The sequence below is a fragment of the Neoarius graeffei genome, chromosome 18 (genome assembly GCF_027579695.1).
Source record: "Neoarius graeffei isolate fNeoGra1 chromosome 18, fNeoGra1.pri, whole genome shotgun sequence".
In the NCBI taxonomy this organism is placed as follows: domain Eukaryota; kingdom Metazoa; phylum Chordata; class Actinopteri; order Siluriformes; family Ariidae; genus Neoarius; species Neoarius graeffei.
Genome location: NC_083586.1, coordinates 29,722,922 through 29,737,324, shown reverse-complemented (window position 1 = coordinate 29,737,324; position 14,403 = coordinate 29,722,922). Strand labels below are relative to the sequence as shown.

The 14,403-nt window shown below is 42.9% G+C and overlaps 1 protein-coding gene across 1 annotated transcript; it reads right to left on the bottom strand.

The window, feature by feature from the left end:
- Positions 1 to 12,183: 12,183 nt before the first annotated feature.
- Positions 12,184 to 14,320, bottom strand: LOC132865755 (protein-lysine methyltransferase METTL21C-like; the record flags this gene model as incomplete). Its single annotated transcript, XM_060898273.1, has 3 exons — positions 12,184 to 13,890; positions 13,997 to 14,120; positions 14,228 to 14,320. Coding segments are annotated over 3 exons (606 nt in total), but the record flags the coding sequence as incomplete, so codon positions are not given.
- Between the last annotated feature and the right edge of the window lie 83 nt (positions 14,321 to 14,403).

Here is a 14,403-nt window from a genome sequence, read left to right as displayed (position 1 = left end):
GTTGTAATATCCTTCCAGCTTCAGTCTGTACTGCCTCTTGGCTTCCCTGATGGATCTGCGTAGGTCATATCTGGCCTTTTTATATCCATCTGCGTCACCAGAGGCAAAAGCGGTGGAGCATGCATGTAGCATGGAGCGTACTTCACTGTTAATCCAAGGTTTTTGGTTTGGATATATTTTGCAGCGTTTGGTGGGGACAATGTCATTCATGCACGTGCTAATGTAGCTGGTGACCACAGATTCGTATTCCTCTAAATCCGAAGAACAGTCTTCTCTCAAAGCAGCAGTCTTAAACACATCCCAATTTGTAGAACTGAAGCAGTCCTGGAGCACCAGATCAGTCCCTTCATTCCAAACTTTAACAGTTTTACTCACTGGGGGGGCTTGTTTGAGAAGGGCCTTGTAAGCTGGGTAGAGGAACACAGATGTGGTCAGACTGTCCAAAGTGGGGACGGGGCACAGCCTTGTAGCCATTTCTCACGTTGCTGTAGACATGGTCCAGGATGTTGTTGTCCCTTGTCGGAAAGCTCACATGTTGATGGTACTTTGGTAGCACAGTCCTGAGGTTGCAATGATTAAAATCCCCGGCCATGACTAACATGGCATCTGGGTATGTGGTCTCGTGTTTGCCAGTGATGTCATGTAGTAATCCTAGCGCTGTAGTGCGGTCGGCCCGCGGTGGGATATAAACAGCCAGCATAAACACAGCACTGAACTCCCTCGGTAGATAAAAGGGTCTGCACTTCACCATCAGCACTTCAATGTCCGCACAACAGTGTTTTTCAACCACCTGTATGTCCGTACACCATCTGTTGTTAACATAAATACACATACCGCCACCTTTGTTTTTACCGGAAGCAGATGTGCGGTCTCCACGGTGCATAGAGTGGGTCTGTAGTTCAATGGCCGGGTCTGGTAGGCTTGCAGTAGTCCAGGTTTCCGTAAAAATCAGGGCACAACACACACTGATCTCACGTTGAGATGTTATCCTGGTTCTCAGCTCATCCATCTTGTTCGCGAGCGAGCGAACGTTAGCTAGCAGAAGGCTAGGTAGCGGTGGTCTTGTAGCTCTAGCCTTTAGCCTAGAATGTAGCCTGCCTCTCTTACCGCGCCTGAGGAGAAGAAAGCTACAGTCCAGAAGGACTGGACTGGGCCCGTGGTGAATTTTGCCAATGTCCAGAAGTGTCTCTTTGCTGTAGGTGATCCTAGTGTACAAGCACTGAGCATTTGTCACAATCAAAATTACTAAAATAAACAATAAAGACAAACGGTGTTGGGAGCGCGTCGCAAACACGTTCGCCACGGGGGGCACCATGATGAAGGACCCACCTTGGCAAATGACTTGTCTGCCTACTCATCTGTCGAATTGACAAGAGAATCCATCATCATCAGATGACTGGGTCTGAGCATCTCCAACACAACAGGTCTTGTGGAGTGTTCTTGGGATGCAGTGGTTGGTGCTTTCCAAAGGACGACAACTGGTGACCTGGCAACAGGGTCATGGGTGCCCAAGGCTCATTGATGCAAATGGGGAGCGAAGGCTAGCCCATCTGGTCCGAAGAGCTACTGTAGCACAAGCTGCAGTAAAAGTTAATGCTGGCTATGATGGAACGATGGCAGAACACAGTGCATCGCAGCTTGCTGAATATGGGGCTACATTGCTGCAGACCAGTCGGAGTGCCCATGCTGACCCTCTCCACCACCAAAAGCACCTACAGTGGGCATATGAGTATTTGAACTGGACCATGGAGTAATGGAAGAAGGTGGCCTGGCCTGATGAATGACATTTTCTTTTACGTCATGTGGTCGGTTGGGTGCGTGTGCATCACTTACCTGAGGAAGAGATGGCACCAGGATGCATTATGGGAAGAAGGCAAGCCAGGGCAGGCAGTGTGATGATCTAGGCAATGTTCTGCTGGAAAACCTTAGCTCCTGGCATTCATATGGAGTTTACTTCGAGACACAACACCTACCTAAATATTGTTGCAGACCACGTACACCCCTTCATGGTAACAGTATTCCCTAATGGCAGTGGCCTCTTTCAGCAGGATGGTGCTCCCTGCCACGTTGCAGAAACTGTTCAGGAATGCTTTGAGGAACATGAGTTTAAAGTGTTGACTTGGCCTCTAAATTTCCCAGGTCTCAATCCAATTGACCATCTGTGGGACGTACTGGACAAACAAGTCTGATCCATGAAGGTCCACCTCGAAACCTTCAGGATTTAAAGGAATAATCTGGAGTGATATGCTTTCTAGGTCTATTTTCGCATTATTGGGAGTGCATACGTTGAGTTGCTACCACAATCACGTCAATCGGATGTGTTTTGAGAGTTCGTTTTTTGCGATTTCAACCGGGAAAGCGCCAACACGGCAGCGCGAGGGGCATGTCTTTTTGCCGATACAAAACGCTAGTTTTAAAACCATTGCAAAGTTCAAAACAACATGGCAGTTCTGTGGAAGTGAGTAGAGGGTTCCTACAAACAAAACGAAGTGTCCCTAGATCTGCAAGTGCGCGGACAGAATGTGTAGAAGAGTAAATACAAAGCCAGTACCTTACCTGAAGTAGTTGTTCTCCAGACGCCACTCAGCACTCGACTTTTACGGACTTTCCCCTGAAGATGGCGTCTGGAGAACAACAACTTCAGGTAAGGTACTGGCTTTGTATTTACTCTTCTACACACTCTGTCCGTGCACTTGCAGAGCTAGGGACACTTCGTTTTGTTTGTAGGAACCCTCTACTCACTTCCACAGAACTGTCATGTTGTTTTGAGCTTTGCAATGGTTTTAAAGCTAGCATTTTGTATCGGCAAAAAGACATGCCCCTCGCACTGCCGTGTTAGCGCTTTCCCGGTTGAAATCGCAAAAAACGAACTGTCTCAAAACACATCCGATTGACGTGATTGTGGTAGCAACTCAACATATGCACTCCCAATAATGCGAAATTAGACCTGGAAAGCATATCACTCTGGATTATTCCTTTAAAGGATCTGCTACTAACATCCTGGTGCAAGATACTGTACCACAACACACCTTCAGAGGTCTTTATTATTATTATTATTATTATTATTATGGAGTCTATGCCTTAATAATTCAGAGCTGTTTTGGTGGCACGATATTTGGCGGTTACTTTTAACGATCTGTATGAGAGTGATTCACAATCACACCATCTGGTGTCACCCAGATAAGGATGGGTTCACTTTTGAATCTGTTTCCCCTCAAGGCTTCTGCAGGTCATCTCGAGGAGTTTCTCCTTGTCACCATTGCCTCTAGTTTGTTCATTAGGGATAAATGTTTTAAATTTAAAATTGATCTATTTCTGTAAGGCTGTTTTGTGACAATGTCCACTGTTAAAAGTGCTGTACAAATAAAATTGAATTAAATACTCATTTTCCCAAAGTTAGTCAAGTCACCATAGCAGTGTACATCACAAACGTTTATCTCTGTGTATCTCTTGGTCTAATTCGGTACACGCAACCACAATCTCAGGGAAGACTGCTGACCTGAGTTGTCCAGAAGATGATAATTGATACCCTCCACAAGGAGGATAAGCCACATAAGGTCATTGCTGAAACAGCTGCCTGGAAAAGGTACACAAGCAACAAAGATGACCGCAGCCTTGAGAGGATTGTCGAGCAAAGTCGATTCAAGAACTTGGGAGAGCTTCACAAGGAATGGACTGAGGCTGGTGTCGGTACATCAAGAGCCACCACGCAGCCGCCTTCAGGAAAGGGGCTACAACTGTCATGTTCCTAATATTAAGTCACTCCTGAACCAGAGACAATATTAGAAACATCTTACTTGGGCTAAGGAGAAAAAGAACTGGACTGTTGCTCAGTGGTCCAAGGTCCTCGTTTCAGATGAAAGTAAATTTTGCATTTCATTTGGAAGTCAAGGTCCTTGAGTCTGGAGTAAGAGTGGAGAGGCACAGAATCCAAGATGTTTGAAGTCCAGTGTGAAGTTTCCACAGTCTGTGGTGATTTAGGGTGCCACGCCATGTGCTGGTGTTTGTCCACAGTGTTTTATCGAGTCCAAAGTCAACACAGCTGTCTACCAGGAGATTTTGGAGCATTTTATGCTTCCGTCTGTTGACCAGCTTCATGGAGATGCCGATTTCCTTTTCCAGCAGGACTTGGCACCTGCTCATTGTGCCAAAACTACTATCAAATGGTTTGCTGGCCATGATAGCAGAGATGGGACCAAGTCACACATGTGCAAGTCTCAAGTCTTAACCTTCAAGTCCTAAGTAAGTCCCAAGTCTTTTTTGTCTTGGGGAAGTCAAGTCAAGTCACAGGCTATGTCAAGTCAAGTCCTATAATAAGTTAAGTCACCTTAGGCGTATTGGCGTAATTTTAGCAGCAGAATATGAATTTAATACAGTACATTGAAAAGGCAATACATAAGTAAATGTCAGTAAACATCCCTGGCACATGTGCCCAACCTGTTAAATATTTGCATTTTAAATACTCATGTTCTGTAAAATACATAAAACAAAACAGTAATAATGTCACAAAGTTATTTATTGATGGCAAAATTGATTGCAAGATTGAAAGCCAACTAAGTTTCTCACATTGTCATCAGCCAACAAGAAAAATAAACAGAGAATTGGCATTCTGTTATGTGCGTAGTTAAAAGAGGGTAGGACGACACCTTGGGTTAACAGGGGCATGAGCTCCTCCAATCTCTAATCACGTCACATGAGATGATTATTATTAATAAGATACACGTGGAGAAACCTGAAGTGACTTCGATGTATGTTTGCGCCAGTAAAAAAAAAAAAAAAAACCCAAAGGATAGAGAAATGTGTCAGACATAATTTAGGTCTCAAAAAGAAGACCTGTTCGCCCGTGCAAAAGTGACCTCATCATACCCCATATGACAAGCTCCAGAGGTGTGTGCAAAAGCGCTCTCTCTCTCGCTCTCTCCCTCTCCGAGGCTGCCTTTAGCGCGGGAGTCTTGGTTCCCGCTATAATAGATTGTTACGAAAATAAATGTTAAATGAAATATGCATCCCGCGCATTCCTTTCCACAGGAACTTTGCTCACAACGTTTCGGTCGTGGCTAACGCACTGTCCTCCTTACCACCATAGGCGGTCTTTCCATTGGGCAAAGTCGGGCAATTGCCCTGAGCCTCGTCCAATCAGGGGCCTCGTCGTCGCGTTACGGTATTCCTGTTTTCCTGCATGCTACATCATTTACTATGTAATAATTCATTGTGATTATACATATTTTCCACTCGACATGAACCACATTGCTACGAAAATAATAAAAGCAATAAAGCATGATTCACGTGTAATCCTACAGCTAGATTCACAAGCAAAGCCACCAGTATGTGACGTGATGTCATGCACAGCTATCCGGCTTCGCTCTTTCTCAGAGCCGTAGTGTCTGAAGTAACCTAGGCAACGACGCGAGCGGGCTGAAGACATGCACCAGCACCATCTAGCTCTAGCCGCAGAGCCCTCGTACAATGTTTTGTTAAAGTCAAATCAGAATGAAACGATTTCTAAGTGGCAGTGAGAAAAGGAAGAGGAAAAAGGATAGCGAACAGTTTGTTGAAAAGCTACCGAAATTAACAACCTTCTTCCACACAAGTTCTTCCACCACCCATGAGACTGATAGATGGGCACACCGACAGCAGCGCACATAGACAGACAGGCACACACACACAGCTTATATTCAGATATTCAGTGATCTTTATTGGGGTTTTTTCAATCATTTCCATGTGTTCACAATAAATATTGTTCGTCAGTACCAGGGCCGTAACCAGGATTTTTCAAGTACCGAGGTCAAACATTGCGATACATCTTATTTGCCAAAAAAACCCGTCCTAATATGGTGACTTTTCATACATTTCGGAAACGAGTCAAAATCACAAGCCCAACAAGATGAACATGTAGGTGAACATGTTTATTTTAACAATTTCAAAACTGCACGATCACAAAAGTATTTTGTGTGTGTGTGAGAGTGAGTGAGTGAGAGTGACAACGCAATCTAGCCGAGCCTGAATGGACTTCAATTGCTTTTTAAAAAATATCTGCCCTTTTCAATAGCAAAATACTAGACGGTTATTGGACAAAACCGACTAAAACGCTCCATTCGGAGACTGAGACCCCGTCCACGTAGCCGGGTATCTGCTAAATCGAAGATATTTTTCTACGTTTTGGCCTGTCATCCACATGAAAACACATCAAAAACGAATATTTAAAAAAACTCCGGGCAAAGTGAAGATTTTTGAAAACTCCGTGTATGCCTTTTCGTGTGGACAGAGATAACCGGAGTTTTGCGTTTTAGAACGTCACAATCTGCGCCAAAAAAATGACAACAAATCTGCCCTGACGTCAAACGTGCGACCTTTGTTTACTGCAGAAGCCAGATTAAGCATGGACTTAAGCTAGCCGCACACCACGGCGATCCACGCGGTACCGAACCGACCCATTTCAGAGCCGACTCCCGACAGGGCACGCACATATCCCCCGACTGTTGACGAGTGCAGTCGCGATTGAAGCGACATGTGACAACTTAATAGCTTTGTGATTGGCTATTGGATATAGTTACTGTTAAATCCAACACTTGAAGATGCTACAGGCTGAATTACAAATGGCACAACACGGAATATGTAGCGCACTATCTAGGCTGCATGAGCTATTATTCCCAACCTTAAATAGTGCACTTATATAGGGGAGTTAAAGCGATTTGGAATTCAGCCACACAACTTGAGCAGAGTGGCTTTCCAGCCCACTGTGTCTATGGATAAAGCTTCAGTCTATGGAATTACAGTATATACCTGCATTAGGTGCTACCAACACGTATTTCTCGCGCTAGAAATTGTGTTTAATGATGTCACGTGTTATATGGCCCTGTGATGATCTGGCGACTTGTCCAGGGTGTACCCCGCCTTTTGCCCGTAGTCAGCTGGGATAGGCTCCAGCTCGCCTGCGACCCTGTAGAACAGGATAAAGCGGCTAGAGATAATGAGATGAGATGAGATTAATTTCACATTTCTGAGTGAAAAAAAAAATACCGTGGGAAAAAAATGCCGAGGACATGACCTCGGTGTCCTCAATGGTAGTTACGGCCCTGGTCAGTACGTATGATTCATCATCTCATTATTATTACAAATGTATGGGTTGAGGGGGGCCTCCAAATTGTCCTTTGCCCAGAGCCTCAGATTTCCTAAAACCGCCCCTGCTTACCACAAGTGCAACGTTTCGGGAACAATACGGAAAGGACAGTGCGCGGGATTCATCTTTCCTTGAACAATTACCCAGAGACTTTTTAAATGACCTCACTGGGAAATATCCAATGCACCTGTTCAGTTACAGAGTTGTGCTCTCTAAATTGTAGTCATTCAAACCATTGTTTTGGCGGCCTGGTAGCCTGATATACTAAATGTAAATTCATGGTTTGGATGACTGCACAATTTATTTTCGTAACACTGTGTTACAGCGGGAACCGAGACTCCCGCGCACAGTCAGCCTGTTTTGCAGAGTTTAGTATTGCTGCTAGCCTGTATTCAAACAGCGAGTGGCATGCCGGGGAATCCAAATTGTGGCGCTTTTTTCAATAGTGCATGATAGGCAGTGGGACGGAGTTTTCTTTTCTTTTTTGATCGGGTAGTGTGACGAAAAAAATGTGCAGGTTGCTGCACTGCTATTTCAAACGGCTATGATAAACTCCCCTGCCTCTCTGCCCTATGGACAGTCTGGCTAATGTACACGAACACACTTACATGAATTTGTGCTGCTCATGAACGTGTACATGTTCACAAGCTGACCATTAGCTTAACCCTGAAACAGAACAACAGGGTAGGAAGCTGCTTATGTTATTCAGCATCACGACTGCAAAGTGCACAATCAACTTACTACTACTGATATACAATATCATTAAACTTGACATAACTACATTGCTTACCAGCATTCACATAAGAATTTCACAATAATAAACTGAATCCCTCGCTACATCTGCAACGGCTAAAATCCTCCTACCGCTCACTCTCGTGGCTAACATTGGCTAACGAGGAGTTTAGCTGCTATCACCAAATAACAACACTTTAATAAACTTACTGGGCAGAATGGATCTTCAAATGCCGGACGAAATTGGAGGTCGTGGTCTGGCTGTCAGAAATCGTCACGTTGCAAATCTTGCACTGCGCCGTTCGTCGTTTACCTTCTAGGCAGTAGCCCTTGAAGCCGAAAGTGATGACTCTTGGGATGGCTGACATGATGATATGATGTGAAATCTGTGAACACATCGTGGCATTGGGCGTGCCGGTATATAGCCTGATGGACAGGGTGGTGACAACGCAACGGCAGTGCAATCAAAATTACTGAAGTATGTGCATATTACATTTTCTCATCTCATCTCATTATCTCTAGCCGCTTTATCCTTCTACAGGGTCGCAGGCAAGCTGGAGCCTATCCCAGCTGACTACGGGCGAAAGGCGGGGTACACCCTGGACAAGTCGCCAGGTCATCACAGGGCTGACACATAGACACAGACAACCATTCACACTCACACCTACGGTCAATTTAGAGCCACCAGTTAACCTAACCTGCATGTCTTTGGACTGTGGGGGAAACCGGAGCACCCGGAGGAAACCCACGCGGACACGGGGAGAACATGCAAACTCCACACAGAAAGGCCCTCGCCGGCCACAGGGCTCGAACCCAGGACCTTCTTGCTGTGAGGCGACAGCGCTAACCACTACGCCACCGTGCCGCCCATATTACATTTTATTTTCACAATAAAAACACGATGGAAATAACACTCAAGTCACTCAAGTCATCGTGTGTCAAATCAAGTCAAATCCCGAGTCTTAAACTTCCAAGTCCGAGTCAAGTCAAGTCACAAGTCATGAAAACAGTGACTCGAGTCCAAGTCCCCAAGTCTCCACCGCTGCATGATAGTACTGTGCTTGATTGGCCAGCCAACTTCCCTGACCTGAATCCCATAAAGAATTTCTGGAGTATTGTCAAGAGGAAGATGAGAAACACCCGACCCAAAAATACAGACGATCTGAAGGCCACTATCAAAGCAACCTGGGCTTCAATAACACCTCAGCAGTGCCACAGGCTCATTGCCTCCATGCCACACCGCATTGATACAGTAATTCATGGTAAAGGAGCCCCAACCAAGTACTGAGTGTATAAATTAGCATACTTTTCAGAAGTTGGACATTTTCTGTATTGTAAATCTTTTTTGATTGATCTTTGGAAAATTCTAATAATTTGAGATACTGGATTTCTGATTTTCATGAGCTATAAGTCATAATCGGCTAATGAACTATTTCAAGCCTTTGTGTTGTGATTAAAGACAATGAGAGTTTACCTTTTTGAATTAAATTATGAAAAAAAAAAGAACTCTCATGATGTGTGAATGAGATGTACTAGTATTATTACAAATTGGCATTGGCTTTAGACATGAATCAAGAATGCTGCCATCATCTCATTCAAGAGAGAGGTTTATTTCATTCCCACACTGTTAAAAACGCATCTTTGTGCTCATCTCATCACACGACCACACTAATGTACCGAACACACTCAGACCAATTTCTTTCTTTAATATTAGTTGAGGGCGGCACGGTGGTGTAGTGGTTAGCGCTGTCGCCTCACAGCAAGAAGGTCCGGGTTCGAGCCCCGTGGCCGGCGAGGGCCTTTCTGTGCGGAGTTTGCATGTTCTCCCCGTGTCCGCGTGGGTTTCCTCCGGGTGCTCCGGTTTCCCCCACAGTCCAAAGACATGCAGGTTAGGTTAACTGGTGACTCTAAATTGACCGTAGGTGTGAATGTGAGTGTGAATGGTTGTCTGTGTCTATGTGTCAGCCCTGTGATGACCTGGCGACTTGTCCAGGGTGTACCCCGCCTTTCGCCCATAGTCAGCTGGGATAGGCTCCAGCTTGCCTGCGACCCTGTAGAAGGATAAAGCGGCTAGAGATAATGAGATGAGATATTAGTTGACTGAAATTCTCTCATGATCATATAACAAGCCACTTTTCTCAAAATACAAAACCAAGTACTCTTGGAGCCTATATTTAAAAACAAACGGATGTATTTGGGAAGATCATCTTAGAAATCTTTCCTGAATTGTTCTTTTGGAAGACCTTTATAGACTGACTGACTGACTGCCTATCCAGTCTATACAGCTGTAACCAATCCAATTCTTCAGCTCCAACTCTACCTTTTTTGGGAAAAGTCCAAGTCCTCTGCTGGTGACATCATCATTTACTGCTCATGTGATTATTTACATGTGTAGGCAATGATCCTAGAGTAGCCCAGGACATCTCAGAGGCTGTTTGGGTAGACGCGAGTAAGATATCTCTCGCCATATCTGGTTATCCTCCTAGGGCTTAGCGGTCACATGCGTGGACAGCACTTTATGGAAATTCGGAACAAGAATCCACATATGTGGACATACTTTTTCTCTAAAAGTACATCTTATCAAAAGATGATGCTTAGTTTTTATTCTAATCAGGTTCTAATAAGCCCAAATAACAAAGAGAAATAAAAAATGCATGTAAAAAAACAGCTTGGGCCTTAGGAGGTTAAAATTAACTTGTTTCAAACTAAAGTGAGAGAGAAAAACCAGCATACTCCTACAGCTCATGTTAATTAACTTCATAGTCCGCATCCACTAATCAATTAATTATACAAAAGAAAAGCAACGTCCTTTTAAATGAAACCTTTTCATTGTCCAGCACTAAAAACTGACAATAATGAATAATTTCACATTGTCTGTGATGTCATCTGCTAAACTCACATTGGCAAGACCTCGTTCTTTAAATTCACACTGTCCGTGATGTGATTTATTTATTTTTTTTATAATTCACATGGTCAATGATGCCATTTTTAAAATTCACACAGTCAACAATGCCATTTTTAAAAAAATTCACAGTCAGTGATGCCATTCTTTAAATTCACACCGTCAGTGATCTTTTTTTTTTTTACAAAATTCAATCAGTGATGCCATTCTTTAAAGTCACATCATCAATGATGCCATTTTAAAAAAAATTCACACCATCAGTGATGCCCTTTTTTTTTTAAATTCACACCGTCAGTGGTCTATTTTTTTTTTTTTTTTTACAAAATTCAGTGATGCTATTCTTTAAATTCACACCATCAATGATGCCATTAAAAAAAAAATAAAATTCACACCGCCAGTGATGCCATTTTTAAAAATTCATACAGTGAGGTTTTTTTAAATTCACACCATCATTGATGCCATTTTTTTAAAAAATTCACACTGTCAGTGATGCCATTCTTTAAATTCACACCATCAATGATGCCTTTTTGTTTTAAATTCACACCGCCAGTAATTGCCATTTTTTAAAAATTCATACGGTGAGGTTTTTTTTTTTTTTAAATTCACACCGTCAATGATGCCATTCTTTAAATTTACACCATCACTGATGGCATTTTTTTTTTAAATTCACACAGTCAGTGATGCAATTTTTTTTAATTCACATCATCACTGATGCCATTCTTTAAATTTACAGCATCACTGATGGCATTTTTTTTTTAAAATTCACACTGTCAGTGATGCCATTTTTTTAAATTCACATCACTGATGCCATTCTTTAAATTCACACCATCAATGATGCCATTTTTTTTACATTCACACCATCAATGATGCCATTCTTTAAATTCACACAGTCAACGATGTCATTCTTTAAATTCACACAGTCTGTGATGTCTCTTTTGCTGGAATGTCAGACTTCTCTGCACTTTCTCCCCAAATAAATACATCATCATCCAAATTGCCTGTATTATGAGATTAGTATAAACATGTGATACCACTGTATATGTATATAATAAATATAAATACTTTTAGACTCTAAATTGACCGTAGGTGTGAGTGTGAATGGTTGTCTGTGTCTATGTGTCAGCCCTGTGATGACCTGGCGACTTGTCCAGGGTGTACCCCGCCTTTCGCCCGTAGTCAGCTGGGATAGGCTCCAGCTTGCCTGCGACCCTGTAGAAGGATAAAGCGGCTAGAGATGAGATAAATACTTTTATGTATAGACTTGTAGAGAAATTTATTCGGGGTAAAATTCGTTCATATATTGTCTTTGTTTTTCTGTAAAGCTGCTTTGCGGCAATGTTGTTAAAAGTGCTATACAAATAAACTAACTTGATTTAATACAATAGATTTTATTAGCTTGGAAAACTTGCGCAAAGCTACTTTCCCTATGTTACAAAATGAATGTTTATTAAAGTGACTCTGGTTTAATATGAATCGTTGAGCTTTATTCCATTAGTATAGAGTGCTTCAAGATCAGCGCGAACCCAGCGGCGGCCATATTGGAAGTCAAACGTCGCTGTGTCAGTGCATTGTTGTTGCTCAGCGAAGCAAAATGCCGAATACGTGTGTCATTGTTGGCTGTAGTAGCCGGGGGGAAAAGGGTGGCAAAAGCTTCCACAGACTCCCTGAAGTCGTGACAAACCCGGGAATTGCAGCACAGGAGAAAAGCGAGCGGAGGAGACGACAGTGGCTGGCTGCCATTAACCGATCAAATTTAGGACTAGACTGTATCCGGATTTGTTCTGATCACTTTGTGACAGGTAGGTTAAATTGTCTTGAATTTCATAGTTACTAAAATAAATGTGATACAAACTTATCTTTTCTATGTACTTTCAGCAATGATTAATGGATATTTGTCACATTAGGTAGCTTATGTCTACTGCAGTGCATTGTTGCATCAAATGGCATTTAAGATCGAGGCCTAGTAATGTTTATGTACACATGCTGTTAGTACAAGTTACATACTAGGTCTACATTTTATTCACTGACTAAAAATAATTGATAATTATGCGGCAACAAGCTGGGGTCAGCTTTCCATTCCTTCTCACTAACAGTGTATGGATCCACATTCCCAATGAAACGTACCTTCTCAGCATAACGCTCCCGTGCCTGCTTATCCAAACTTTCACAGTAGTGCTCCATCACTTCAGATGTCTAAATTCTTAAAAAATCAAAGCTTCTAAGCCCTCTAACGCGGAAACGAATCGGTGAATGTGTACTCTATGATGTGTACTCTGTGCGCGCTCTGGAGTGAGTGACTTCCAAGATGGCCGCGCCGACCGCATGGTTACTATTTTTAGCATCATCTCGGAGCCCTCTATACATGCCATTGCTGCACATTTAAACACATGCAGAAACTTTCTGCCATTACGTTTCATCAAACACACACACCAGGCTTTGCTTAGCTACTAGGAAATAATGGACATGCTCATTCTGTCTGTAGAGCTGTAAAAATGAGATCGTCAAAGCATGTAGCGGTTGGTGTTGCACAGAGGCTCACAGGTGGCTGGAGTTACTCTCTAAAAGGCACCTCACAAGGCATGCACGGTGTCATCAGAGGAGATAGGGTTAGATGGGGTAAGTGGAAGACTTCAGTTTTCATAGCGTCTATTTCACATTACAGCCAGCAGACGGCGCTTCAAATTCCAAACTGTGTTTCCTTTTAACATTCTTCAGTGTCGTCTTCTTGTCATTCTTTGTTTTTTTCTTTATGAAGATTTACATGTGGCACGATAAATTCTTATTTCGACCAGCTCCGCGAGTAGCGTGGTATGAAAAATGTTCTCAAAGTTTTCTAAGAAAGTCAGGTCAGATGGATATCGCATCTTATTGGCCCAGATGAGAGTTGTGCCAGGTTGACAGAAATGATGCATGGTGGCCAGAAGCTCATCGAGGAAGTTATGATGGTAAACCACATCAGCTGCCAGCACAAAATCATAGTGGTGTAAGGAGCGAGGGAAGGTTTTTTCTAACTCGTAACCCCAGGACAGTTCTTTCACTTGAGGTTCATGTCTGCGCAGCCACCTCGTATTCCGATTGAGGTTATATCTCAGATTACTCAAGATTTCTGGCAGATCAGTCGCTGTTAATTTGGCACCTAGAGACACAATTTAAAACTGATCAAATGGATTCATTCACGTATACAAAGAATCAACATGCTAGTACAGTACAGTATATAACCATACAAGAATAGTAAGACGTACCAAGTAAGGTTATGATAATTGAGAGTAGACCTGTTCCTGCTCCAAGCTCCAGAACTGTTTTGTCAAGGAGATTAATTTGCTGCCTCCCTTCTGGCGTTTCTAGGAATTTACAAAGGGCTACAGCCTGTACAAATGCAAAATGTTCCTAAATCATTCTGAGGTTGAGGAACTGGCGTGAATGAATTGTTAAGTTGACTGCTACTTTGTTCAGCGCTCTCAATCAGCACTTACCGCAGGCCAAATCATGGCACCATAAGAATCAAATGACTCCTCTATGATGATTTTGTGTCCCATAAAGTAGTGAATCTCTTTGCCAGGGAAGTGGGAAAACTTGGATTCCCAAATCCTCTGTTCACCTGACTCCAAACCTTCATCATGAGCTGAGAAAGAAGCCAAAATGACATTAA